We start from the raw sequence: 26,301 nt of genomic DNA, 5'->3' as shown, positions 1-26,301 counted from the left end.
TGCAGCCCACCACCCTCTCTCCCGAGTGGCAGGTCTCCGCAGTTCCCGGAACCAAGACCCCAACGTCAGTCCCTGTCCCCTGACTGGCGGCAGCCCCGGCTCACTGATTTGTCGCGAGGCTGTTGGCTTTTGAAATCAGACAGGAAGGAAGGTGGAGGTGGCCCTGCACAGGAAGAGGTGCGCGCCAAGCTGCAGCGGCCACGGGTGGCCGTGGGGACGGGAGCCAGTGCTGCATCACCCGTGGGCCCACAGGGTCAGCGTGGTGTTGCCGATCCCCTGGACCAGGCTGCACGCCGGCACTGAACAGACCCAGGACGGGCCCGGCTGGCTTGCAGAGACCCAGGCGTCCCCACCACTGCCCACTATCTCTCAAGGAGCGGGTCTGAGCCAAGAGCGCAGGATGCAGCTCCACCCGGACCCCTGCCCTGGACATCCCTAGAGCAGCCTCGAGGCCCGGGAGGTAAGTTAAGTCCTGGCTGCCTCTGTGCGAGGCAGGGGAGGGAGAGAGCATGGTGGTCAGGAAGGACAGTGACTGTTAAGGCCAGAGCCATGCTGGGGGTGGGGAGATGGCTGAAGGGCAAGGCGCCTGGGGAGACTCCACCAGACTCCCCGGCGCTGGGAGCCGTGGGGCAGCATGAACTCCCGGTGTGGAATAAACAAACAGGTGCCCAAGGACAGCCCAGGGACAGGTACTGTGAGCCCTGGCCCAGCAGACAGACCCAGCTCCCCGGGGCCAGGAATGTAACTGGAGGAGCAGTCCCGCCCAGTGGTTAGACTCTGGCTTAGCAGACCGGGGCCTGTTCTGACACCACCCTTCCGGGCTGTGGGGCTCCGAGCAGGTGACCTGACCTCTCTGTGCTTCAGCTGCCCCACCTGTAAGATGGAGGTCAGGGGTCACAGGTCATGAGGATTAAGGGGGACACAGTACCTACTCCTTGCTGCTGGGTGTGCAGCCCCCAGTGGCTCCCTGACCACACTGTCGGATAGAGGCTGCACCCTCCCTGAGGAAGGGCAGCGGGTGGACATTCATTCTGAGAGCCACAACCAAGGAAGGCTTCTCGGGAGAGGTGCCACTGAGCTGGGCTGGGCTGGGTGTTCCTTTCCCATGACTCCTGGGGTGAGCTTGGCTGGGGAGCTCTTGGGGAGCTGGGGAACCCAGGTTCTCCTGGCCCCTCCCACAAACCCGGGCCCACCCCTGGCCATCACCCAGGCAGGCCTGCAGCTGGGCGCCACCCTCCTCTGTCCCTGCTTGAAGCCGGGGGTCAGTGCAGTGGCAGGGGGGCAGCTCGAGGGGCAGGCACTACTTCCTCCTTCCTCCAGGAAGGTCGTTTGATCTCAGGTGGACAGGTGGTCAGCTGGCCGCGGTGCTGGGGCCACACACCGGGGCTAAGACTTCATTCCCGGCCCTGGGAAGGGTGGGTGGGCAGGAGTCCTGGAAGCCGGGCAGCCCCAGGCGGGCAGTCAGGGCTGGAGGCCCCACACCATCACCACACAGCAGGTAGGCCGAGCACGGCCAGCCCTTCTAGAAAAGGCCAAGCAGGAGCACCCCCCACCCCCCATCCCCCTGGCTGGCCAAAGCTGAGGCTGGACTGAGGCCCCGGCAAGGGCAGGGGAAGACCAGAAAGGGGACCTGCTGGCAGGAAAAACAGACCAATCGGGACCTTCCTAGAGCTGAGGCGGAGCCTGGTTATGAGCTTGGGGTACGGGGGCCAAGCCACACTCCACCAGGCAGCACAGGCGCTTAGATCCACCTTCCCCAAGAGACAGCTCCGAGGTCACACTGAGGTGGGTAAGCCCTACCTGGAGCCGGGCCCTGAGGACACCTGGGATGGCAGGCTTCTAGGGAAGTGGCGGCTCCCCCACAGTCCCTTCTGGCCCTGGCCTGTCCGCTACAGCTCAGACCCTCTGCGACTGACCCGTGGCCGCTGGCCTGTCTTCCTCTCTGTCAGCTGGGTGCACAGGGCGCCACCGTTCTCACTGCAGGCTATCTGCTCTGCTGCCGGCCTCACCCCACTCACTGGTCTGCGGCAGGTTCTAGCCTACAGGGGAGGTGTCTGGGGCTGCACGTAGGCCTGTCCACGGAGGTGGCAGGAAACTGGTCCCCGCTGGGGAGACCCCCCCTCCTGCTGCCTCATCAGCATCTGGGGCTACTCCATTCTGTCCTGGCCCTGGGAGGTCGCCGTCATGGGGTGGACCCTGGTCTGCCTGGGGGTCTCCTCTGTCCTTGTTGGGAGGTGTCCGCAGGTGAAAGCCGGGTTGGAGGGGGCTTTTGTCTGAGTGGGACTGAATAGGGGTGCCCGATAAATACAGGACACGCAGTTAAACTAGACTTGCAGATAAACTTTTTTTTTTGGGGAAAGTATGTCCCAGAAGTTATATGGGATATACTTATACTAAAAAAAAAAAAAAATTTGTTGCTTGTCTGAAATTCAAATTTAGTCCCACGTGCTGTATTTTAATTGGCTAAATCTGGCAACCTTAGGCCTAAGGTCAGTGGGAGAAGAAATATGGGCATCTGATCTTGGAGTGTTGACCCCAACATGAAAGGACTAATGGGGCCACAGAGGCAGGGACGCTCGGGGGAGCGCCCATCTTCCTCGTCCCCTCACCTCACCTGTGCTTGTCTTTCCTTGGTTCCTCTTGACCTCTTCGTGGTACAGTGGTTCTCAACTCCAGCTGTTCATTAGAATCACTAGGGAGCTTTAAAATCAATACATATTGATTCTATAGAAGAATCCTGATCAAAAGGGGGGGGTGGAAATGTGGAACAGAAGTTCAAATTCTCATGGAATTCAGGCTCTCTGGAGCCCTGGAGGCTGGATGACCCCCCAAAACTATTGCCTTGAGTAAATGTAAACGTTAAACTAAAACCATCCTCTGGAGTCATCGTTAAACCAAACGGTAGTTGAGTTGAAGAACGCCCGCCGTGAGCAATGTGCTCTTTTAAAGAACTATCTACAGGACATCAAACTGATAACAGCAACTCAACAGGTTAGACGAGAAGCTTAGAGGCCAGTGAGTCAGTATTGATGGTCAAACAATTCAGAAAAGGGCATGAATTATACATGTAGAAATTATTGAATTGATGTGTGTTTCGCTGTGTATATGTGTCACCAAAAAAAATAAATAAATAAAATCCATCCACATTGGGGCCCCGCCCCAGACCAAGTATATCACCATCTCCAGGCAGCAGGGCCCTGAGCAGCGGTTTGGTAAAGACAGTGCCCGCATAACGTCCCCCAGAGCCGAGAAGCCCTGAGCCTGCCTTTCTCCAGCCTGGTCTCCTCGTGCGCCCTGCCACCACTCCATCCCCAGCTGTGGCAGATTAGTCACCCGGAGGGTGCACTTGGACAGCCAACAGCAGGTGTCCACCATGAGGCTGTGCCCTGCAGCTCGCAGTCCGAGGACGGCCCACCCAGGGTCCCAGCCTCCTGCTCTAGCCGACTGGCGGTAGCAGGGCTTCGTGTGGTTTTACACCATGTGAGTTTCTAGAGAGTTGCCAGCCTAACTTTTTTTGTTATCGTGGAAAAACAACAAACCATTTTCCATTCCAACATTTTTCCTGTGTACAATTCAGTGACGTTAATTATATCCCTTATGTTGTGCAAGCATCACCAGTATCCATTTCCAAATTTTCTTTTATCCCTCTGATAAACTCAGTGTCCCTTAAGCAATGCCTCCCCTTCGCCCTCCCACCTGGCCCTGGAACCACTGATAACACTTTGGTCTCTATGCATTTGCCTGTTCTAGATATTCCACATCAATGGAATCAGACAGTGTTTGTCCTTTAGTGTCTGACTTATTTCGCTCAGCTTTGTGTTTTCAAGGTTCATCCAGGCTGTAGCGTGTATCAGAGCTTCACTTCTCTTTAGGACCGAATAAGATTCCATTGTATGACTGCACCACATTTCGTTTATCCATTCATCTGTTGATGGACACTTGTGTTGTTTCCACCGTTTGGGTATTGTGAATTGTGCTGCAGTGAACACGTTTCTGTTTGTGTCCCCGCTTTCAAGTCTTGGGGATATATACCTAGGAGTGGAATTGCTGGGGCATATGCTAATTCTAAGGAGCCCTGGTGGCACAATGGTGAAGAGATCAGCCGCTAACCAAACAGTCGGCGGTTCGAACCCACCAGTGGCTCCACAGCAGAAAAGACCTGGCAATCTGCTCTCGGAAAGATTACAGCCTAGGAAACTCTACGGGGCAGTTCTGCTCTGTCACGTGGGGTCACTGAGTCCGAATCTACTCAGCAGCAGCCAGCAACAACAACATGATAATTCTAACTTTTTTGAGGAACCACCGAACTGTTTTCCACAGTGGCTACACTGGCCGAACTTTTAAAGACTGAGGTATGACTTACCTAGAGCAGAGTGAGCTCAGTGGACTTTTATGTACGTATACACCTGTGTAACCACCACTCAGATCAATATATAGAAATGTCCAGCACCCTAGAAGGCTCCGTCATGCCCTTTCCCAGTCAGACCACCCCTGGAGTAACGACTGTTCTGATTTCTATTATTTCACATTGGTTTGGCCTGACTTTGAAATTCTTATAAATGGAATCATCAGATATGTTCTCTTTCGGGTGACACTTCTTTCACTCAGTATCATGCTGGCGCGAGCAGATTCATCCATATTGCTGACGATGCCAGTAGCTTATTCTTTTTCATTGCTACGTAGTATTTCATTATACGAAAATACCAAAAAAAAAAAAAAATTTCCCATTCTACTGTTGATGGACATTGGTTCTTTTTTTTTTTGTCATTTCAGTCAGGATAGACTGAAGAGGCATGAGGGAACGCTTTCTGGAGAAGAAATGTTCACTATCTTGATGGTGATGGTTGTTACATAGGTGTCTGCGTTTGTCAAACCTCATCTGACCATACGCTGAAACTGGTGCATTTTATTATATGTGAATTATACCTCTAAGAAGGTGATCGAAACATTTATGACATTAAGAGATCAAAAATACACTGTGGACATTTCTTCCGGTTTGACATACACATCTACCTTATTATTTTTAATGGCCACATAGTATTCTATTATATAACTGGATCATAATTGATTTTAGCAGCTCCCCTTTGGATAGAAGTTTTTTTTCTTCAATTTCTTGTTGTTATAAACAGTGTTTCCGTGATGACCCTTGTAGCCATATTTTTGTGCACTTGTTCAATTATTTCTTTGGGATAAATTCCCAGAAGTGGAATTTCTGGGTCAAGAGATAATTAATGACAATAGACAAAGGAAAATCATCCAGAATCACTGTACCAATTACACTCCCACCAACTATGTGTTAAGATTCCTACTTCCCCCACATTCTCACCGATGCACCCTTGGATGTCTTTGTAATCTTTGTCAATTACACAGATGAAAAATGATAGCTCATTATTTTGTTTTTTCTCAATCGTTAGTGAGATTGAGCATCTTTTCAATTATTTTGGTCATTTGTATTTCTTCTATGAATTATCTGTTTTTGTCCTTTGTCCATAATTCTATGTGGTTATCTATTTCTTAATGGTTTCTAAGAAAACTTTATATATTAAGGATATTAATGTGCTTTCATATATGTGTCAAATTTTGATTCCCGGCTTATGGCTTTTCTTTCAACTGTATTTATGACATCTTTTATTATTCAAAAATACTAAATTCAGATGAAGTCAAATCTGCTAATGTGTCCCTTTATGACTTCTGGGTTTTATGTCTTGCTTAAGAAAGACTTCCTTACTGAAAGATTTAAAAATATTCTCTCACATTTTCTTATTATGCCTTTATGGTTTTGCATTTATAATTTTAACTTTTAATCTAGCTGAAATTCAATTTGGTGCTCAATGTGAAGTAAAGCTCAAAAATATTTTTTTTAATAGGCTGGCCAATTACTCCAACACCATTTCCACTGATTTGAAATACTATTTTTGTCACATTATCAAACTCCTTTATATGTAAATATAAATATATATTTGTTTCTGCGTTCGATATTCTGTTCTATTGACTTAGGTATCTCTCCGTGTGCTAGTCCATCCTGTTTTATATGCTGTTGTTGTCAGCTGCCCTCTCGTCGATTCCGACTCACAATGACCTCGTGTGACACAGTAGGGCTGCCCCATAGGGCTTCCTAGCTATAGTCTTTATGGGGGAGCCCTGGTAGCACAGTGCTTAAGAGTCTGGCTGCTAACCAAAAGGTAGACAGTTTGAATCCACCAGCTGCTCCTTGGAAACCCTATGGGGCAGTTCTGCTCTGTCCTATAAGGTCGCGATGAGTCGGAACCAAGTGGACGACAGCGGGTTTGGGTATTTGTTTTCTAATCTTTACGGAAGAAGATTGCCAGGTCTTTCTCCTGTGGAGCCATTCAGTTAGCAGCTGAGCGCTTAACTGTTGTGCTACCAGGGCTCCTTTCACAGCACTAATCACCGTCAGAACTTGCCTTGATTATTTATCTTTCCCTTGGTATTGTCACTGTCACCTCCCTCTTCACCGCACTCACAGGGTAGGGACTTAGTCTAACGCATTCACCTCCGTACCCCAGTGCCTAGAACACATAACAAGCCCTCAATAAATACCGCTCTATGAATGAATACATGGGAATAAGTCATCTATCTACCTCAAAATATGCTAAAAAGTCAAGTGCTCTTAAAAAATCTGTAAACGTCCTACGAGAGGCAGTACCGTAGAGAGTGCGAGCGTTGGTGTCAGCAAGGCCTTGGTTTGGATCCCAAGTCAGTCCCTTCCCAGCTGTGTGTCCTTGGGCAAGTCATTTAACCTCTCTGAGCCTCAGTATCCTCATCTATAAAATGGGAAAAATAATCATAATGTGAGTCGTTATGGGAAGTAAACAAATAAAGTAAATACAGCACTTAACTGAATGTCTGGGAACACAGTAAGCATTCAATAAACATAACATAATGTTATTCGAGTGGTAATAGGAAATGAGGGGTCGAAGGAAGCTTCCCCAGCAGAGAAGAGTGCTAATGGGAAACATGTCACAAATCTGGTGTGGGCGAGCCATTGTCCTGAACAGTCGGAGTAAGACGAGGACGTTCTCCACCACTGCTGTGAGGCGGCATTGCTTGGGATCTGGCTAACGTCATAAAACTCTTCACATAGCGTTACAGCTTTAGAAAGGAAGAGATAAAATGATCCTTATTTGCAGTAATATGAAAAAAAACTGGAAAGAATTAACTAAAAAACTATTAGAACTGATACAGCACTTAAGTTGATGAGCCAGAAGTTAAATATACCAAGATTCATACTTTTCTTTTATATCAACAATATTCATAATAACAAAAACCACTTGAAAATAAAACTAGACCTGTTGCCATTGAATTGATTCCAACTCATAGTGACCCTGCAGGGCACCTTAGAACTGCCCCATAGGGTTTCCAAGGAGCAGTTGGTGGATTTGAACTGCTGACCTTTTGGTGAGCAGCCTTAGCTCTTAACTGCTGTGCCACCAGGGCTGCTATTTAAAAATACCTATACACCAATGAGAAACTGGCCAGATCTATTTGAGAAAAACACAAAGCTTTACTAAAGGGCTAGAAGAAGAATTGGTGCCTTTGAGTTACGGTGTTGGCGAAGAATACTGAAAATATCACAGACTACCAGAGAATGAATAAATCTGTCTTGGAAGAAGTACAGCCAGAAAGCTCCTTAGAAGCAAGGATGGCAAGACTTCATTCGTCCCACGTACTTTGGACACGTTATTAGGAGGGCTCAGTCCCTGGAGAAGGACATTATGCTTGGTAAAGTAGAGGGTCAGCAAAAAAGAAGACCGTCACCGAGATGGATGGACACAGTGGCTGCAACAATGAGCTCAAACACAGCAACGATTGTGAGGATGGAGCAGGCCTGGGCAGTGTTTCGTTCTGTTGTACACAGGGTTGCTGTGGGTCAGAACCGACTCGATGGCACCTAACAACAAAGGACCTAAAGGAAGACTTCAGTAATGGCCACATTATCTCACGTATGTAATGCGACCGCAATCAAAATCCCACCTGCTTTTTCCTGGGTTTTGACATTTAGAAGAATAAATGAGTGAGAATTGCCAATAGAACTGTGTGTGATCCATAAAGTTATTTCTTTTCTTTTTGGTGGCAATATACACAACCAAAAATACATGCATTCCCAGTTTCTGTATGAAAAGTCCCGTGATACTGGTTACACACTTCACATTGTCTTACCATACTATCTCTGTTGTTTCTGCCAATAGGATTTTTTAAAATTTATTTTATTTTTTGTTGTTGAGAATATATACAGAACACACACTCGTTCAACCCTTTCTACATGTACAATTCACAGACATTGATTAATTCAAGTAGTACAACCATTCTCACCCTCCTTTTCCGAATTGTTCCTCCCCCGTTAGTATAAACTCTGCTAATGGGATTTTGAAAGAGCAGTGTAATTGGCTGTACTGGGTTTGAACAGGCGAGGTCCGGGGGGAGCCGGGGGAGCCTGGGGAGCCTGGGGAGGCTGGGGTGGAGAGCGGACCGGGGGAGCAGGGCCAGGAGCTGTTTGGCCATGGCTGTAGGGGAACGTGGAGGATGGGGGGGCGTGTTCTATTTTGGTCTTTAGAAGGGGAGAGACTGCCCTGCCCGCTCTCCAACCTTACGAACCTCAGCTCAGGACCCTGCACTCGTGGAGAAGGACGGGGCTGGTGGGCAGGCGGCCTCGGGATGCCGGGCAGCCCCAATCCCCCAAGGAGGGGCGTCGAGCCATCGGCAGGCGTGCCCACGGCCCTGCACGGCCGCGCGGTGTGTTCTCTCTCTAGAACCGTGGGCGAGGGATGGCCAGCCCCGCCGGAGGGGCAGCTCCCGTGACCAGACGTCCTGCCCGCTGCCCGCCAGGTGAGGAGAGGAGGAGCGGGCGCAGGACTCGGGGTCCTGAGCGTCCCCCTGGCTGTGGGAGGCCGGGCGGGGGTGCGGCCAGTCCCCGGAAGAACCCGACGCGAGGCCCGCGAGAGGCGGCGGCTGTGCGCAGGCCGGCTCGCAGGCTCCACCGCTCAGCACCGCGGCATCCCCTCTCCCGGCAGAAATCGGGGGGCTCTCCCCTCCCAGGAGACTCTAGGGCAACTGGACAAGGAAGTCACCGCACAGGCGCTTGGGAACCAGCTCCCCTGCCTCTGACTCCTCTACCAACCGCATCGCCGTCTCCAGGCCACCGATGAGGACGCCGCAGCGCAGAGAGCCTCAGCAGCCTGCCCGGTGTCACGCGGCCGGTGAGTGGCCGAGCCCCGGCCGGTTCGCAGCCACGTGGCTCCGGCGCCTCGGTGCCCCTGGGATGCGGCTGTGCTCACCACCCAGGAAGGAAGGGCCCTTGCCAGCAGGGTGAGGGTATTTCTTGGAGGCCAGACCAGGGGGCGGCCTCAAGCTGGGACGGAGTAAGGTGGGCTCCCTAGCGCACCCCTAGAGGCCCTGGACGGGGGCAGGGCAGGCGGCAGGGCCGGGTCCTCTGTCCACAGCTCCTGGCGGAGGCCCCGGACTACATGCGGAAGCAGGAGGTGCGGGTGGGCGGGGAGGCCGGCCCGGGACACGGTGGCAGCTCCCCGGCCGAGCAGGTGAAAGCCTTCATGGACCTGCTGGCGGGGAAGGGCACTCAGGGGACCCAGGTCCCACAGGCCCCCGACAGGACGCCGGAACCCCCTCCAGAGCCCCCTGGCAATGGTAAGATGGGCTTGGGTGGTCTCTATCCGGGTCCTCTCCCCCTCCTCTGTCACCCCCGCTCTCCCTAACCCCCTCTCTGTCCCGCAGACTACAGGATCCAGCGGCACCGGGAGGTTCTGCTGAGCCGGCTGGGAGGCGACCTGGTGCTGGGTGAGCCCCCGCCCAGGCTGGCCAGCCTCCTGCTGGTGGAGGGCCTGACGGACCTGCAGCTGCGGGAACATGACTTCACGCAGGTGGAGGCCACGCGTGGGGCTGGGCGCACCGCCAGGACTATTGCCCTGGACGGGCTCTTCCTGCCTCTCTCCCGGGTTTCCATCCCGCCCCGTGTCTCCATCACCGTTGGGGTGGCAGGCATGGGCAAGACCACCCTGGTGAGGCACTTTGTCCACCTCTGGGCCCAAGGGCAGCTCGCCAAGGACTTCTCGCAGGTGCTGCCGCTGACCTTCCGGGAGCTCAACACCTATGAGAAGGTGTCGGCTGAGAGACTCATCCGCTCTGCCTTCCCACACGTTGGGGAGCCCAGCCTGGCAGCAGTGGCCCCAGCCAGGGCCCTTTTGATTCTGGATGGCCTGGACGAGTGTAAGACGCCTCTGGATTTCTCCAACACCGCAGCCTGCACAGACCCCAAGAAGGAGGTCCAGGTGGAAAACCTCATCACCAACATCATCCGGGGCAACCTCTTTCCAGAAGTTTCTGTATGGGTCACCTCCCGCCCCAGCACGGCTGGCCAGATCCCAGGGGGCCTAGTGGATCGGATGACAGAGATCCGGGGCTTTAACGAGGAGGAGGTCAAGACGTGTTTGGAGCAGATGTTCCCAGAAGACCAGAGCCTCGCGGGCTGGGCCCTGGCCCAGGTGCAGGCCGACAGGGCTCTCTACCTGATGTGCACCGTCCCTGCCTTCTGCCGGCTTTCAGGGTCAGCGCTGGGCCACTTGTACCGCCACAGGCGAGGGCCCCTGAATGCCGAGCTGTCACCCCCAAGAACCCTGAGCGAGATCTACTCCTGGTACTTCAGGATGGCACTCAGCAGGGAGGGGCAGGACAAGGGCAAGGTGAGCCCACGCATCGAGCAGGTGGCCCACGGGGGCCGCAGGATGGCGGGGACGCTGGGCCGGCTGGCCTTCCAAGGGCTGGTCAGGAAGAAGTACGTGTTTTACGAGCAGGACCTGAGGGCCTTCGGGGTGGACCTGGCCCTGCTGCAGAGTGCCCTGAGTGGCTGCTTCCTGCAGCGGGAGGAGACACTGGGCTCTGCGGCCGCCTACTGCTTCTCCCACCTGTCCCTGCAGGAATTTGTGGCAGCTGCCTATTACTACGGTGCGTCCAAGAGGGCCATCTTCGATCTCTTCACAGAGAGCGGCGTGTCCTGGCCCCGGCTGGGCTTCCTCACCCACTTCCGGAGTGCGGTGCAGAGGGCCATGCAGGCCGAGGACGGCAGGCTGGACGTGTTCCTGCGCTTCCTCTCGGGCCTCCTGTCCCCCAGGGTCAACACCCTGCTGATGGGCTCCCTGCTGGCCCCGGGCGAGCACCAGGGCTACCGGGAGCAGGCGGCCAGGCTCCTGCAGGGCTGCCTGGCCCCCGAGGCTGCCGTCAGCGCCCGGGCTGTCAATGTCCTGCGCTGCCTGCACGAGCTGCAGCACACAGAGCTGGCCAGCAGCGTGCAGGAGGCCATGGAGCGCGAGGGCCTGGCCAGGCTGACCAGCCCCCCACACCCCGCTGCCCTGGCCTACCTGCTGCAGGTGTCGGATGCCTATGCCCAGGAGGCCAACCTGTCCCTGTGCCTCAGCCAGGCCATCCTCCAGAGCCTGCTGCCCCAGCTGCTCTACTGCCAGAGCCTCAGGTGGGAACAGGGGGAGGCACGTGGGTCACGTGGGCAGAGGAGAGAGAAGGGCCTGGTACAGTTTCTCCTCCATAGCCTGGACCACCCCAGTGCCACTGAGGCTGTGCCCTCGACTCCTCCCACTCCACCAGAGGCCCATCCTCCACCCAGTGCTCAGGACCTCAGCAAAGGGGGAGGGAAGGATGCAGGGCGAGGGTCCTGGCACCTGAGAGCAGCTACACGTTCTCAGAAGGAGAGCAAGCACAGTGCCGCGTAGGTGCACGCAGCATGTGGGGTTGCTGCGATGACAGCTTGTGGAAGACAGCCCTGGGCAGGAACCCCAGGACTCACAGCCTCTGAGCCTCCCAGTTTGCCTTCCATAGGAAAACCTGGAGCATTGGGGGTGTGCTGGGCACAGATCTCTGTGTCACAAGGATGGGATGGCGAGGAGAGAGAGGGAAAGGGTTCCCGGCCCAGATGTCTGAAGACCTGGGATTAATGCCCCCTCCCCTACACCAGGGCCAGTCCCTTTGCCAGTGGCCTCCTCCCACCCTGCCCATGGGTGGTGGTACCACTCAATGTCACTGTTCTTCTTGGGCAGGCTGGACACCAACCAGTTCCAGGACCCCGTGATGGAGTTGCTGGGCAGTGTGCTGAGCGGGAAGGACTGTCGCATCCAGAAGATCAGGTAACCCTGACACTGGAGCCCTGCCCAGGATGCCCACCTGTCTCGCAGATTCCATGACTCCTCTCCCGTCGCCCTCTCTGCTCAACTGGCCAGTGACGCTTGTAAGGAGAGATGTCTTTGTCGCACACGGCTCAGGATGCAGTCTGCTTGTTTCCGCCCATTCTAGAGAGTTCCAGAGCTTCAGGTAGCTCGTCTGTAAGAAGAGGAAAATGATATGATGAGGGTCAGACACTATCATGGACATGAAGGCATTTCTCAAGAGCTATTCATGCTGACATGGTGCCAGGTCCAGTTTTCTCTAAGCTCCTCTCAAAGTTTGAGCTCAAACAGTGTTCTGGGCATCTAACATATTTAATTCATTGTTACACACATAAAGTCACCATGAGTTGAAGCCAGCTCAGTGGCCACTAACAACAAACACAACATTGTAATTAGATGAATCTAACATGTTGACTGAAGAATAGATCCACGTGCTTATGAAATCTCTCCTATAATAACATTTCTGAATCTGAGTAATACTGGTTGTAGCTGAAGCAAGGTGATGACATCAGATGGGTTTTGGAAAACTCGGGAGATGAGTTTGGAGGACAGGACCCAGAGAGCAATTTTCCATCCTCAACAATTTTCCAGGTTCTGAATAATCTTTCTCTGAAGAAACAAAAATTTAGAACCAGTTAGGAACAAAAACAAGTCACTGAGTGTAGTGGTTAGGACAGTAGGCTCTGTGTGCTGCTGCATGATCTTGAACGAGACACCTCTGTACCTAAAGAGGGTAAAAATGAGGATAAAACAGTATCTACCTGCAAGTTTGGTAGGTCCCCAAGACCACCCTCAGGTTCAGTGATTCACTAAAAGGACTCTGAAAACTCAGAAAAGTCATTACACTCTTGGTTATGGTTTATTACAACAAAATGATACTGATACAAATTAGCAAAGTCAAAAAGTAGAGTCCAGGAGAGACCAGGCATGAGCTTCCAGTTGTCCTCTCCCAGTGGAGTCATATGGACAGTGCTTAATTCTCCCAGAAACGATGTGTGACAACATACATGGAGTATTGCCAACCAGGGAAGCTCACCCAATCGTTGGTGTCCAGAGTTTTTATTGTGAGTCGGTCACATAGACATGGTGGATCACCCACATGGTTGACCTTAGTCTCTAGTCCCTCCAGAGGTGAAGCTGATACCACATGGCCCAAAGCCCCACCATAAATCACACTGTTAGTATAAACTATCTGGCGCAGCCCAAGGCCCTCAAGTAAACAAAGACACTTGTCAGAAAGGACATTCCACGGGCTTGAGAGGTTACCTTCCAGGATACAGGGGCAAGGGTCAGGCTCTTCTTTGGGCAAGGTTAATCCTTTCCTAGGATTGTTGTGAGGCTTGAATGAGTTAATTCAAGTGCTTAGGACAAGGCAGGCACAGAGGAGGCATCAGGGAAGAAACAGCTGTCATTAGTGGTATTACCTTTGCCTTGTTAGCAAGAGATATAAATGTAACCTCTTTGAAAGAAAAATACTTTTTTTTTTTTTTTTAACTTCATGGGAGTCTCCAGCATTTTTAGCACATGACAAGATAGCCAACTTTAAGTGTTTTTTTTAAAGGAGGCTACACAATGCTCAGAAATTCATCTGAGCAAAGCCAAATAGTTCTATGGCCACGTGCCCTTCTTCACCGCTAGGTAGTTGGTTCTCCACGCCACATCTCTATTTGAAATGCCCAAGTCATCCTTCAGAAAACTCACATGGCTCATAAATTACTACTTGTACCATGTTATAAAAGTCCTGGGCTGGCAGAGGCTCTCTAAAATCTGAAACATTTATAGAGAAGGTGGCTTGGAGGAATGGTCTTCACACTTTTTTTTTTTTTTTTAAAGAAATAGCACCTTTTTAAAAACAGATGTCAGGCAGAACCCCAATATGTAAAACAGATAAAAGGGGAACTGCTAGGATTGAAAGAAGTGGGGGTGGGGGCCCAGCCCATGTGGTTTCCTCATCAGCCTCTTGTTAGCTCCTGAAGTTTTCCTGAGGTCCCCTAGGGGCCCTTGGAACATAAATTACAAAGCAGTGGCCTGGGGATCTAATTGAACAACCGTATCCCATGGGGCTGCCCCCCAGTTTTAAATGCCTAAAAAACTGTAAAAAGCTTCAACAGCTACCACTTCTGAAATTGGATACATGAAGCAAGATTAAGTTGATCCACTAGCATATTCCTGGAATCGCCCTTTCAAGGCAGATATAGATTTTTTTTTTTTTTACTTTAGGGTTAATTTTGTAACAACTGTCCCATTAGCTTTTCTTTCACTAGAGAAAGGCTAGAATCAGTAGTATGCTGGAACCAGTTTGCACCAGTGTGTGAGAGCTGATGGTTATATTTTCAGGAATTTTGCAAGCTGGTTGTTAAACTGTTGGTGCTTGAAATTGGTCATGGTGGGAGTATTTACACCATGGAAATTGGCAAACACTACAATCGGGTTTTTTGTTTTTTTTTCGGAGAGCCAGTTTATCAGCATACCACTGGCTGGGATCCGCATGGTGGGCTTCTGTAATTGCCCTCTTTGCTTTGCTATGTGTATAGAAGCTGTTGTGCTGGATTCTGGCCAAACCTTTCCCTGGAATCCTTTGCCAGAGTGAGGGTCTATCCACCCACTCTGGCCTAACACCTTGCCCAGGATCGGGGTGTTCCTGTGCCTGGCCATCCTGTTCCAAAGGGCCACTGCATCTCTACCGGTGTCCAGGCCCTGTTGATGCTGCGGAGGCCCAGGGGTTCAAATCACAGGTATGGCATGAAGGAAGAGATGATGGGATGTATGGACGTGAATAACCACTCCTCTCCCTTTTCTTGGGCAGCTTGGCTGAGAACCAGATTAGCAACAAAGGAGCCAAAGCTCTGGCCAGATCCCTCCTGGTCAACAGAAGTCTGACCACTCTGGAGTAAGTAGGATACCAAAGGCCTAGGTTTCGCCATTGGAACAAGGAGAGCTTGTGAATCATCTCTTACAGGCTCCTCCCCCTCCTGTGAAATGACTGGAGTCTTATCCATCTTTCCCTGCTTCCCCAGATTCAGCCCATGAGTAACCTCTGGTTATGGTACCAATATTTCATTTAGAGCAGGTTCCAAGGTCTCTGGGCCCCTGGTGGCCCCTCACTCCTGTAGGAGTAGGAAACAGGGAGGCCTCACCTCGGACCACACTTTCTTCTGGGTGGGTTGGAAGGACAGCTGAGCAAGCAAAGCCATGGCCACTCCTAGCTGCTGTCCGAGTGTCATCCCCCAGGACTGTGGAGCCTGACCCAGTGAAGCTCTGGGTTCATTCATTCAGGGCCCATTTTCAATGCTGAATATGGGGTTATCATTCTCCTCATTGTACCCAAACCCACTTCCATCAAGTCCTTTTTTTTTTTGTTTCCCCATCACATGGGACTATCTTGGAAAACTTCTTCCTTGTTTGACTATATAAGGATCTCTGCCCCGATTCCTTCAAACATGAAATCCTAAACCCTGACTCATTCTTTTCAAGGATCATAGATTTAAAGGTCAGTGTAACTTCTGTTCATCCTTCCCTCCCTAGGAGTCAGAGGAAAGAGGATAATTCTCTCTCTCTTCCTTCTACCAGCCTCCGCGGTAACTCCATTGGGCCTCAAGGGGCCAAGGCCCTGGCAGATGCTCTGAAGATTAACCGGACTCTGGCTTCTCTGAGGTACGTTACCTGCCCCGTCTCTGCCGCCCCCAGGAGAGAGCCTAGAAAACCCTCTCCTCGGGTGCCATCTATGGAATAGGAAGCAATTCAAAATGGCAGGCCTGGGCCCCAATCCCACTGGATACCACAGGATCTCGTATCCTAAGCAAGTTTCCAAGATCCGGCTCTTCCCGAGTCATTGTGCTTGTGTTTATGGCCTGAGAAGGGAACAGAGGAAAAGCGGGGTTGTGGGGTTCATAGAGATGGGGAAGGGCAAAATAATGTTAGGAAAACCTCGTTTTCTATTGAACAGGAAATTCCCAAAGCTATGGTGTCAGAATTTTCCCATGAAGTGTTTTCTAGCACACTGAAAAGCCCACATTCCAGAAGGTTCCTATGGTTTGGTGTGGTTAGCTGTGTCCTTTTTAGGTGCCTGTGATTGTATCCATCCTTAGCAGGGCCGAAGTTCAGTATGATATTATCTTTTTTTTTTTCATTTACTTTCTTTTTTGAAGTGAAATTCATATAACATAAAATTAACCATTTTAAAGTGTACAATTCTGTGGCATTTAGTACATTCATAATGTTGTGCAACCGCCACATCTAATTTCAAAACATTTTCACCTTTCCCAAAGAAGACTCCATACTCATTCCCCACTACCCCCTACAGCCCCTGCAAACCACAAATCTGCTGTCTTTATGGATTTACCTATTGTAGAGATTTTATATAAATGGAATCATACAATATGTGACCTTTTGTATCTGGCTTCTTTCACTTAGCATCATGTTTACAAGGCTCATCCACTTTGTAGCATGTACCAGAACTCTATTCCTTTTTATGGCTGAATAATATTCCATAGTATGGATATACCACATTTTGTTTATCCATTCATCCATTGATGGACATTTGAATTATTTCCACCTTTTGGCTATTGTGAATAGTGTTGCTATGAACATTTGTACACAAGTTTCTGTGTGAATATATATTCTCATTTCTCTTGGGTATATACCTAGGAGCGGAATTGCTTGGTCAAATTGTAATTCTATGTTTAACTTGCTGAGGAACTGCCCCACCATTTTCCACAGCAGCTACAGCATTTTACATTCCCATCAACAATGATGAGGGTTATAATTTCTTCACATCCTCACTCATACTTAGGGACTATTGTTTTTAGTTGTAATTAGAGCTATTGGTGACCTTGTAATTGTTATCCAGATACTACGGACACATTGTTCCCAGTCAGCAGGCAAGTACTTATAGAGCCAGGGGGAAACCTAAGCAGTGGCCTCTGGAAGAGGTGAGGGAAGGGCCAATTGTTCCAGTTCCTGTGCAGTGGGCAGCAAGGGCATGCAGTGGTCAGAGCTGCTTCCCCCTTGGGCCTCGGTGACTCTGAGGAGCTTGGTGACTGCATGAGAGCTTAGGCCATCATTGGGTGCCCTCTTGTGCTCCGTGGTGATGTTTCTCTTCCTCACTTCCACAGCCTCCAGAACAACATGATCAAGGACGATGGTGCTGGGTCCATAGCTGAGGCCTTGGCCTCCAGCCGGACCCTCTGCATGCTACAGTGAGTTGACATGCTGCCACCAGAAGCCCTCCTCTGTCCTCTTTGCCCCTTCTCCAAGGGTCTGTCTTCTGCAAGGAGGAATGGATGGGGCAAGGTCCTGAGGCTTTCTGACCTGTCCACATGGCCCCTGGAAAACTCAATGCCCAACTCTGTTCCAGAGAACAGGTGTTGGAGAAATAATTAAAAATAAAATCTCCCGCCCACTCAGAAAATCCTGTCCACAGGTATAGCAAAGAACAAAACAGTTTTATTACTGAATAAGCCTTAAACCAGACTGGGACATGTATTCTAGGCAATTAGTTAATGAGACTGCAAGATAGGAGGCAAGCTCACCCTTCTACATAGCCAGGCAGATTCAACTCACTACATACGTGTTCTCAAGAGAAACCATTATTAGTCTCAATTCAGGGGACTTGGCAGCACCATTTGTCACGTGTAGTTCATCGTAAGTTCACCTGGTAACTGGGGTGGCCACCTGTGTTGGTTAATTGCCTTTATCCACAGGAAAAACAAAACCTCTCACATCTCCACGGCAAGCAGGTAGATACGACCTGGAGCCAGTGTGAAGGCAGGGAGCCGGGATGCTGGGGCACTATCTCCCTTGATGTTTGCAGTTCAAAGAGGAGGCTCCAAGGCCATCCTTGGGTTGTAAAACTGGCAGGAGACTTATGTAGCTTTTGAAAATGTTTACATACATCTCAAAAGGACAGAGAAGGGATTTACAAGTTTTCTCAAAGAAATGTTTGGAAAAAAGGGAGGAGGGAACAGGTCTCTTTCCCTTTGGGCCCCAGGAAAGTTCCATTTTTTAGATTTGTGTTTACCCTTCACAGGAGAGGTCCTGCCCTGCCTGTCCTCTCAGAATGAGGACAGGAGCCAAAGGGCCAGGATTTCTCGCCAGCCACATGGGATTCTCCTGTCACATCTCCTTCCACCAGATTTAGTATAAAAGGAAGTAGCTATCTGAGAAGAGGAATCAATACGGAGGGTCTGCCCTCTGGCCTTTGCTAGCAAGGTTTCTAGGGAGGGTTCTAGGGTTGGGAGGCAGGCGGCAGACTATTGACTGTTTGGCAGGTGGTTGGAGTGAGGGGCAGCAGGACTTGCACATGGAAGTCTCACTTGGGAGATGGTGGGTATTCTCAGTATCCACCACTCACTGCTTTCCAGCCCCTTGGCAGGGAAGGCTTGGTTGTCCTCGCCTCTTACTCTCCCACATAATAATGTCATTGGCGACACTTTGGCAATGATCCACAGACTTTTCCTGGAGAACCACCCCCCACCCCATGCTGTGATAAAGGAAGTTGTCACTAGTCTCTAAAGGAAGTAATCTCTAGTCTAGTTGGTCTAGTAGTCTCTGCCCTCTGTCCTTGACCCCAGACTGTCCTAGGCCTGGGAGTGGCTGTGGCCGCTTTACTGAGGCACCTCTCTCCTCTTCCACAGCTTGCAGAAGAACTCCATTGGGCCCGTGGGAGCCCAGCGGATGGCAGACGCCCTGAAGCAGAACAGGAGTCTGAAGGAGCTCATGTGAGAAATGCAGAAGGGCCAAATTGGTATACCGGGTGCCTGCACAATGTCCAGCCCACCACAAATATTTGTGAGCATGGAGATGGGTGGATGGATGGAAGGAAAGAAGGATGGATGGACTGACAGATGAGTAGATGGATGGGTGGAAGGATGGATGGATTGATAGATGAGTACATGGATGGGTAGATGAGTGGATGGGGATGGATGGATGAGTGGATGGATGGGTAGGTGGATATGTGGGTGAAGGATGGCTGGCTCCTAGACCAGGAAAATGGAGATCCAGGTATCCAGGACTGGGTGAACCTTGATCTCCTCAGGTTCACATTCTACTGCCTTCCTACCTAGAAGATAGCATAAAGAACCACAGATACTTCTCAGTGCCAGGGAGTCAAGGACTTTGCCACTCTGACCTCTTACAGGAGGCAGGTGGTCACTTGCAGAGGCTACCAGTCAATAGGTTTCAGGCACAACAATGCACTGGGCATCCCTGAAACAACAGAGACAGTCCTCCCTGAGAGGGCTTCCTGGACCCTGACCTCTAGGTCAGGACCGGCCTGGCTACTTCAGGAAGCTGGCTCACCCACGTCCCATCTCTTGCAGGTTCTCCAGTAACAGCATAGGTGATGGAGGCGCCAAGGCCCTGGCTGAGGCCCTGAAGGTGAATCAGGGCCTGGAGAGCCTGGAGTGAGTCTGTCTGACACCCTCCAGGGGTACTGTGGGCAGCGGGTGATTCCCCTGGGGTCTCCATCCAGCAGATGCGGCAGGGGGTTGAGGGAGACTGCAGGTCAGGGACACTTCCCTGGCAGAAGTGAACCAACCAACAACAAACCCTGGGCATACTCTGATCTCAGTCTCTCTCCCTCCACACCCACCCACGTACCCCGCCAGCTCCACTTCCCCTGGACAGTAGGGGTTTGGTTGGTTCTGGAGTTTTCAGAGTGACAACAAGCACGCAGTGCCCTTGAAGAGCTGGTGCAGATGACCAAACACCGGTTAGCTGCAGTAGCTTGGAGCGGGGTGGGAGAGCTCGGCACTGCCCCCACACCGAGGACTCTACCTCATCACTTGCTCTGGGGGTTGCAGACACAACACATGCCCCTCAGAGGCCGTTTGGAGCCACCCATATCAAGTTAGAAGAGTCTAAACTTCAGGCCTGTGGTGCTGAACCCACCTGCCTCACCTAGCCTCTCTAGGATGGGAGAGGAAATGTGTGATGAGAAGAGAGATGTGGGGTGGAACCTACCCCCAGGGCCCCTCCCTCCCTGTTGAACCCAGCACTGTGGGCCAGGCTGGACCGTGTGGCTCCCTCGGGTCCTGGGACAGCCTCTGCTATGCCAAGTGAGCCCGCCCTCTGTCTGCAGCCTGCAGAGCAATTCCATCAGCAACGCTGGGGTGGCTGCACTGATGGGGGCCCTCTACACCAACCAGACCCTCCTCAGCCTCAAGTGAGTCCTGGTCTACCCCTCTGCAACCACATCTCTTTGACCACGGGAGTCTGAAGGGACTTTGGAACTTGGGAGGACAGGCCAATGCTGGGGAGCCCACATGTACCCCCGTGGGGTCTGTTATGGTCAAGCGCAGGCCTGGCTCGGGACCCTGGCATCCCGTCACTGTCTGCTGTCACGGGAGGGCCTGTTCTCTGCTCCCTTCCTAGATGAGGCCCTTTAGGCCCCACACAGGCTCACCTGCCTCTTGCCCCTCACACCTGGAGGTGTGTCATCTTATCCTCTCCTCCTGGACTCTCCTCCGCCTAGCTAGGAACGTGAACCCAGCTTGTGGAACAGGCTCCTTCACACCTCACCTCAGGTCGCTCAGGACGCCCAGGTGTCCCCTGAGGTTGCTCTTGAGCTTTGAGAAGCCTAAACCTCTGGCTTGTCTCCTGGCCAAGGCCTCCATCTACCAGGTCAGAAGCTCAGGGTCTTCTCTCTTTCCTCAGCCTCCGAGAAAACTCCATCAATCCAGAGGGAGCCCAGGCTCTTGCCCGCGCCCTCTGCACCAACAGCACGCTGAAGAACCTGGAGTATGTGGGGGGCGCGGGGCGGGGGGGCTGAGAAGGGGGCACGGCTATGCTGCCTGAGGGTTATTTATGCCAGTGGTTTCCCTGGCCCGGGGTCTGGGGGCTCGTGGGCATGCTGCCATGATGAGACCACACCCTCCTCACCTGGTTCTGACCCAGGTCCTCCCACCTCTGCCCTCCATTTCCAAAAAAGCTGTAAATCGCTTTGTAAATCACAAGACGGTCTGCCAACCTCGTCCCTGTGGTGACAAACAGGCAGCGCAGGGGTTAGCAGTATGGGCCCCCCACGCGGACCACCCAGCTGGAATCTTGGCTCTGCCAACTCCTGGCTGTGACCCTGGCAGTCACTGCCCTTGCCAAGCCTGGTGACACTTGCCTCATGGGGTTGTCAGGATTCAGCACCATAAGCCCCACTGCATGCCTGGCACATAAAAGTTCTACCACTGACGGGGACATGGACGCGGTCCTGGGGTGGGTGGCGAGAGCGGTCTGGGCTCACCGGTGACCAAGACTGGTACATCTCGGTCTGTTCCTGTCTCCTTCCTCCTAGCCTGACAGCCAACCTCCTCCGCGACCAGGGTGCCCAGGCCATCGCCGAGGCCATCAGAGAAAACCGTGCCCTCACCTCCCTTCAGTGAGTCTGTGGCTCTGCCTCCCCCACCAGGCCACCCCTAAACTGAGGCAACAGACCCAGTCTCAGGGGCCTGTCCTAACCCCACATCCTGCTTCCTCCGGCTGACTCACAGACAAGCACGGTGACGGCTGTCCCTCCGGTGTCACATACTTTGTGCACGGCCCTCGCCAGAGAGTCCACGGGGACCCTCTGGGGACTAAGCCTGAGGAGAGGGGCAGGAATTCTCCTGTCCACCTCAGTGGTCAGGACCCCGTCCTATGGGAGCTGCCACGCCCAGCTTTCAGACCCCCCGAGAGAAGCATCTTCTTTCCGGGAGCCTCCAGGGCCTCCCCGGTCAGCTCCCGGGCTGCGTGCTCACGAGCGTCCGTGTCTGCCCAGCCTGCAGTGGAACTTCCTCCAGGCCGAAGCGGCCAAGGCCCTGGGACAAGCACTACAGCTCAACAGCAGCCTGGCCAGCTTGGAGTAAGTGGGGCCTCGGCAGAGGCTGCCGGTGGGGGCGGGTGCCACAGCGGGCACTTCTCAGTGCTGCTTTTTAACGTAACAGCTTTGAGCTATAACTCACTCATTTAAAGTGTACAATTCAACGCCTTCTCATATACTGAGTCGTGTGACCATCATCAATTTTAGAACATTGTCATCTCCCCAGAGAGCAGCCCGGGCAACCACTCAGCTACTTTCTGTGGCTATGCGTTTGCCTAGTCCAGATATTTCATATACGTGGAATCTTGTATTTGTCCCCTCGTCTCTTTTTTCCCTTAGAATAATGTTTTCAGGGTTCATCCATGTTGTAGCAGGTATCAGAACTTCATTCCTTCGATGGCCCCAGTTACCTTCAAAGTGCCAAAGATGCCCACATCCACACCCCAGACCTCTCTTGAGCTCCAGGCCCACGTATCCACGCCCATGCCGCACCTCCACTTAGGTGTCACACAGGCACCCCAGAGTGCCCCCACTGTCTCCCCTAAGCCCGCCCCTTTCCCGGCTCCCCTGCTCGTGAATGGAACCGGCCGAGCAACGGTGCAAACGTGCGACATCCCCTCCTTGCTCACCCACTGCTTCCAGTTCACCTGCACACCACATCCTGAGGTTTCTCCCTTCCAATGACGCTCCCGTCCGTCCATGCCACCCCGGCCACCACCATCATTCACCTGCAGGACCGTGACAGCCTCCTAGCTAGTTCTCTCGTCCACATCCAGTCCCTCTTCTCATACTACTGGCTGGAAAGCTTTCTAAATGTGACTCTGACCCCTCCTGGCTGAGAGCCCGACATGGCTGCCCAAGTCTGCAGGGTGAAGCCCAGTCCCTCACCGTGGCCCCAAGGTCCAAGGGTCTGCTGGCGTTGCTCCTCCCTGGCCTCATCTCTCATCACGCCCCTGGACAGCTCTGCCCCAGGGGTTGAGACTCAGCTTCCCTGGGTTCCTCACCTGTGCCAGGCCCTCTCTGCCATCTCTCATCCTTCAGGTTTTGGTTTAGACCTGTTTCTTCTGGGCAGCCATGTGTGACCACACTGGGGCGGGTGACCCCACGGGCCCCGGCAGCCTGCACCTGGTCTGTTGTGACTCCTTGTTTAATCCTGCCTCCCACCTGAATCCCAAGAGGGCGGAAGTGGGCCTGTTGCTTTGCACAACACTTAGCACATACCTAACCAAACCAGACCAGACGTGCTGCCATCGAGCTGGTTCCGACTCACAGACCCTACGGGACACAGCAGAACTGCCCCACAGGGTTTCCAAGGAGCAGCTGGTGGATTTGTAACTGCCAACTCAGCAGCCAAGCTCTTAATCCCTGCGCCACCAGGGCTCCCTTAGGACATAACACCCGCTCAAACGTTTGTTAAAATAATTCATGCAAACGGCTCCCTTAACTGCTCCAGGGCTGCTGCTCTCCCCCCGTTTGGAGGGAAAAAAGCTGTTTTAACACCCAGAGCAGCAAGAACTCCTCAGGGATCGAGGGCTTCAGCTGAATTTTATGATTGCCAGTGAAAAACACACCCTTTTTGGTCCAAATCCTTGTTGACAGTGTTTCTGTGTGTCCTCTTCTTGCCTGACTCTGACTGCGGGACCCTTCTGGATGTTCATGATGAGCCTATAGGGCTGCGGTGGCAGCACAGGTGGGGCAATTGTCTCCCAGGGCAACCCCTGGAAAAAAATCAAAACGGACACCACAGTTCTTATCAACTAAATCACGAAAGAGATGCCTATGAAGGCCCCTGGAAGTCAATGTCTATGCGTGTGTGTGTGGGGTCTGAATTCAATCTAGAAGGCCCGGGTGCTGCAGGTCCTGGCTAGAGCCTGGCCGCGCCCCCGTGTGGCCTGAAGGAGCTCAGCGCGCGCCTTCAGTTTACAGGAGAACGCCATCGGGGACGACGGAGCTTCCGCAGTGGCCAGGGCGCTGAAGGCAAACACGGCCCTCACCGCCCTCTAGTAAGTCCCGGTGTGCATGGCAGTCCGGGAAGCTGGCCCTCTCTACCCTCCCAGGCTAAACAACAATTTTGTGTGCCAATCGAGGAAAGTGTGTTTGATTTTCCTAATTTTAACAACTGGGAAATTGACCATTTGGAGAGTTAAGAGCTAAGGGTCCAGTGAGTGTTCTCCCCGAAGCCTTCCAGGAGGCTGCCTCCAGCTCTTACACCCTTAGCATCCAGGTCCCTGTCCTAGGCAGCAGACAGCTGTGGGAGTTGCAGATGTCTTTGGACAGATCACTGGCCAACAGTTTTCAGTGCTATCTGGCCAGTTTCAGCCCTCAGTCAAGAGGCGGCTGGGATGAACGGAAGGGGAAGGTGGAAAAAGGCTGGGTTGGGGGCAAGTGTGAGGCTGAAGAGGCCCTGCGGGTCCTGCACTGACCGTACCTCCTCCAACAGCCTCCAGGTGACCTCCATCGGTGCCTCTGGGGCCCAGGCCCTGGGGGAAGCCCTGGCGGTGAACAGAACCTTGGAGATTCTTGAGTAAGTATTCCAGTCGCTGGCTCCATCCCTTGCCCTAAGAAACCAAACTGCTGATTGAAACTGAACAGACATGAAAGAAGAAAAATATGCCAATTTGCATGGAAGCTCCCAGCTCATTGCAGTGATCTTCACTTAGATGAAACGCGCCCCAGCTTCGCCGCTCCCACGCTCTCCATGTCTTTTCCCTCACAGCCCCACCTCTCTGTACGCCCCTGCTCTCCTGTCCAGGCTGGCTTGGTCCAAGCTGAACATGCTCGAGGCCCTGTTCAGGGGCTCCTAGAGTGGCAAGTGGCCACTAATCTTGGTCTATGGGAAGATCAAACTCCTGGGGGTGGCAGCCTCCGGCACTGTGAGGCCCTCAGACGTGTCCAGGTCACCCCTGCTCTTGCGGATCCTGAGATGCTGAGCACACTGGGGATCCGTGGGATGGAGTAATGCCTCTCTTGGGTCAGCCCAGTTTTCCTCTGGAGTGAAGAAGGAGGATGAGAGTGCCAGCAAACCACCCAAGTCAGGCCAGCCTCACCCCTGCCTTAGGTGGGCTCAGTCCTGTTGCTGGGGAAGTGAGGACGGAGCACCCCCCTTTGATGGTTGCTGCAGTCCATGTTTCCTCCATCAAGACACCCACACACACGTGAGGAGGAGGGAGCACCACCGCCTCTCAGCCTGTTACCGCACCTCAGGTTTCCCATTTTTCCTGACAGCTTACGAGGAAACGCCATCGGGGTGGCAGGGGCCAAAGCCCTGGGCAACGCTCTGAAGGTAAACTCCAGTCTCCGGAGACTCAAGTAAGTGGCTGTCCCAGAGCAGCCCACTTCTTCCCTTCTCCCCCACAGGAGAAACGCTTTTCACTTCCTGTCGCTGCTTCCTTCTGAACGTACAGGACTCAGACTGTCCTCACTTCTACAGTCCATATGCCACTGCAAATGGGTCTGTTCGTTCTGCTTCGCTTCAGTTGGAGCTAAGCAGCATCTACATTTATGGTCTTCCACCATCTGTGGCATGTGGATAAGGCAACCTGGCTACTTGTAGACACCAGTCGCAAGAGCTAAATGGCACCTAGCTGTTGCTATGGCGTCTGGGGACAAATCAACCAGAGAACCACTTGTCCTCTGTCCACTGCCCCACAAGATAACTCAGCACTGCTTCCTCAGGCCTGTCTGTCTGCTCTCAGGGCTCACCGTGGTCCCTCCATCTCTTCTGCTTAGTCTTCAGGAGAACTCTCTGGGGATGGACGGGGCAATCTGCGTGGCCACTGCACTGGCCGGAAACCACAGGCTCCAGCACATCAAGTGAGTGGGGCTCAGCACCGTCTTGCCCTTGCCGGCCACTCGCGCTCACCCCGAGGTCAGGCCCTGCCTTTGGCCTGATTCTGGGAGCCAGCTGACCCCCAACTCCGTCAGCAGCTCCGGAGTGAAACTAGTGCGAGGGGCCCATCTGGAGCCTGAGTCTATGGGGCTTTCCTGGAAGCAAGAGGCTTTGCAGAGAGCTCCACATTATCGACAGTGAGCCCCTACCCCCTCCAGCCAAGTTTTCAAGCCCCTTCTCTTCTAGTCTCCAGGGAAATCACATTGGGGAATCTGGCGCCAGGATGATCTCAGAGGCTATCAAGACGAACGCTCCCGCCTGCACTGTCGAAATGTGAGCAGAAGCAGTTCCTGGTGGACCGGGCAGGAGGATGGGCAGAGACTCAGCGGGACGCTTTCAAACAGAAAGACTGTTTTCCGAGGTTCCTTCCTGCCATCTGGGAAGGATGCTGACCCAGCACGAGAGCTGGTCCCTCC

The 26,301-nt window shown here is 52.7% G+C and overlaps 1 protein-coding gene across 6 annotated transcripts; it reads left to right on the top strand.

The window, feature by feature from the left end:
* NLRC3 (NLR family CARD domain containing 3) lies at positions 1 to 26,301 on the top strand. Of its 6 annotated transcripts, XM_004373202.2 has the most exons (19): positions 1 to 460; positions 8,772 to 8,847; positions 9,033 to 9,663; positions 9,751 to 11,500; positions 12,081 to 12,167; positions 15,013 to 15,096; positions 15,777 to 15,860; positions 17,321 to 17,404; positions 18,842 to 18,925; positions 19,526 to 19,609; positions 20,287 to 20,370; positions 20,862 to 20,945; positions 21,493 to 21,576; positions 21,955 to 22,038; positions 23,916 to 23,999; positions 24,437 to 24,520; positions 25,222 to 25,305; positions 25,726 to 25,809; positions 26,072 to 26,301. In XM_004373202.2, exons 3-19 carry the CDS (start codon positions 9,486 to 9,488, stop codon positions 26,160 to 26,162), a joined length of 3,198 nt encoding a protein of 1,065 aa, XP_004373259.1. In that variant the 5' UTR covers positions 1 to 460; positions 8,772 to 8,847; positions 9,033 to 9,485; the 3' UTR covers positions 26,163 to 26,301. The 6 variants fall into 6 exon arrangements, 5 of the variants coding, with proteins under 5 accessions (XP_004373259.1, XP_023584203.1, XP_023584202.1 ...); XR_002823567.1 differs by lacking the exon at positions 26,072 to 26,301 and having other exon boundaries at positions 19,526 to 19,583; positions 25,726 to 25,779; XM_023728435.1 differs by lacking the exons at positions 25,222 to 25,305; positions 25,726 to 25,809; positions 26,072 to 26,301 and adding an exon at positions 24,749 to 25,178.

The sequence above is a fragment of the Trichechus manatus genome, unplaced genomic scaffold (assembly GCF_000243295.1).
Source record: "Trichechus manatus latirostris isolate Lorelei unplaced genomic scaffold, TriManLat1.0 scaffold00024, whole genome shotgun sequence".
In the NCBI taxonomy this organism is placed as follows: Eukaryota; Metazoa; Chordata; class Mammalia; order Sirenia; family Trichechidae; genus Trichechus; species Trichechus manatus.
This window is presented reverse-complemented; position numbering and strand designations above follow the sequence as displayed.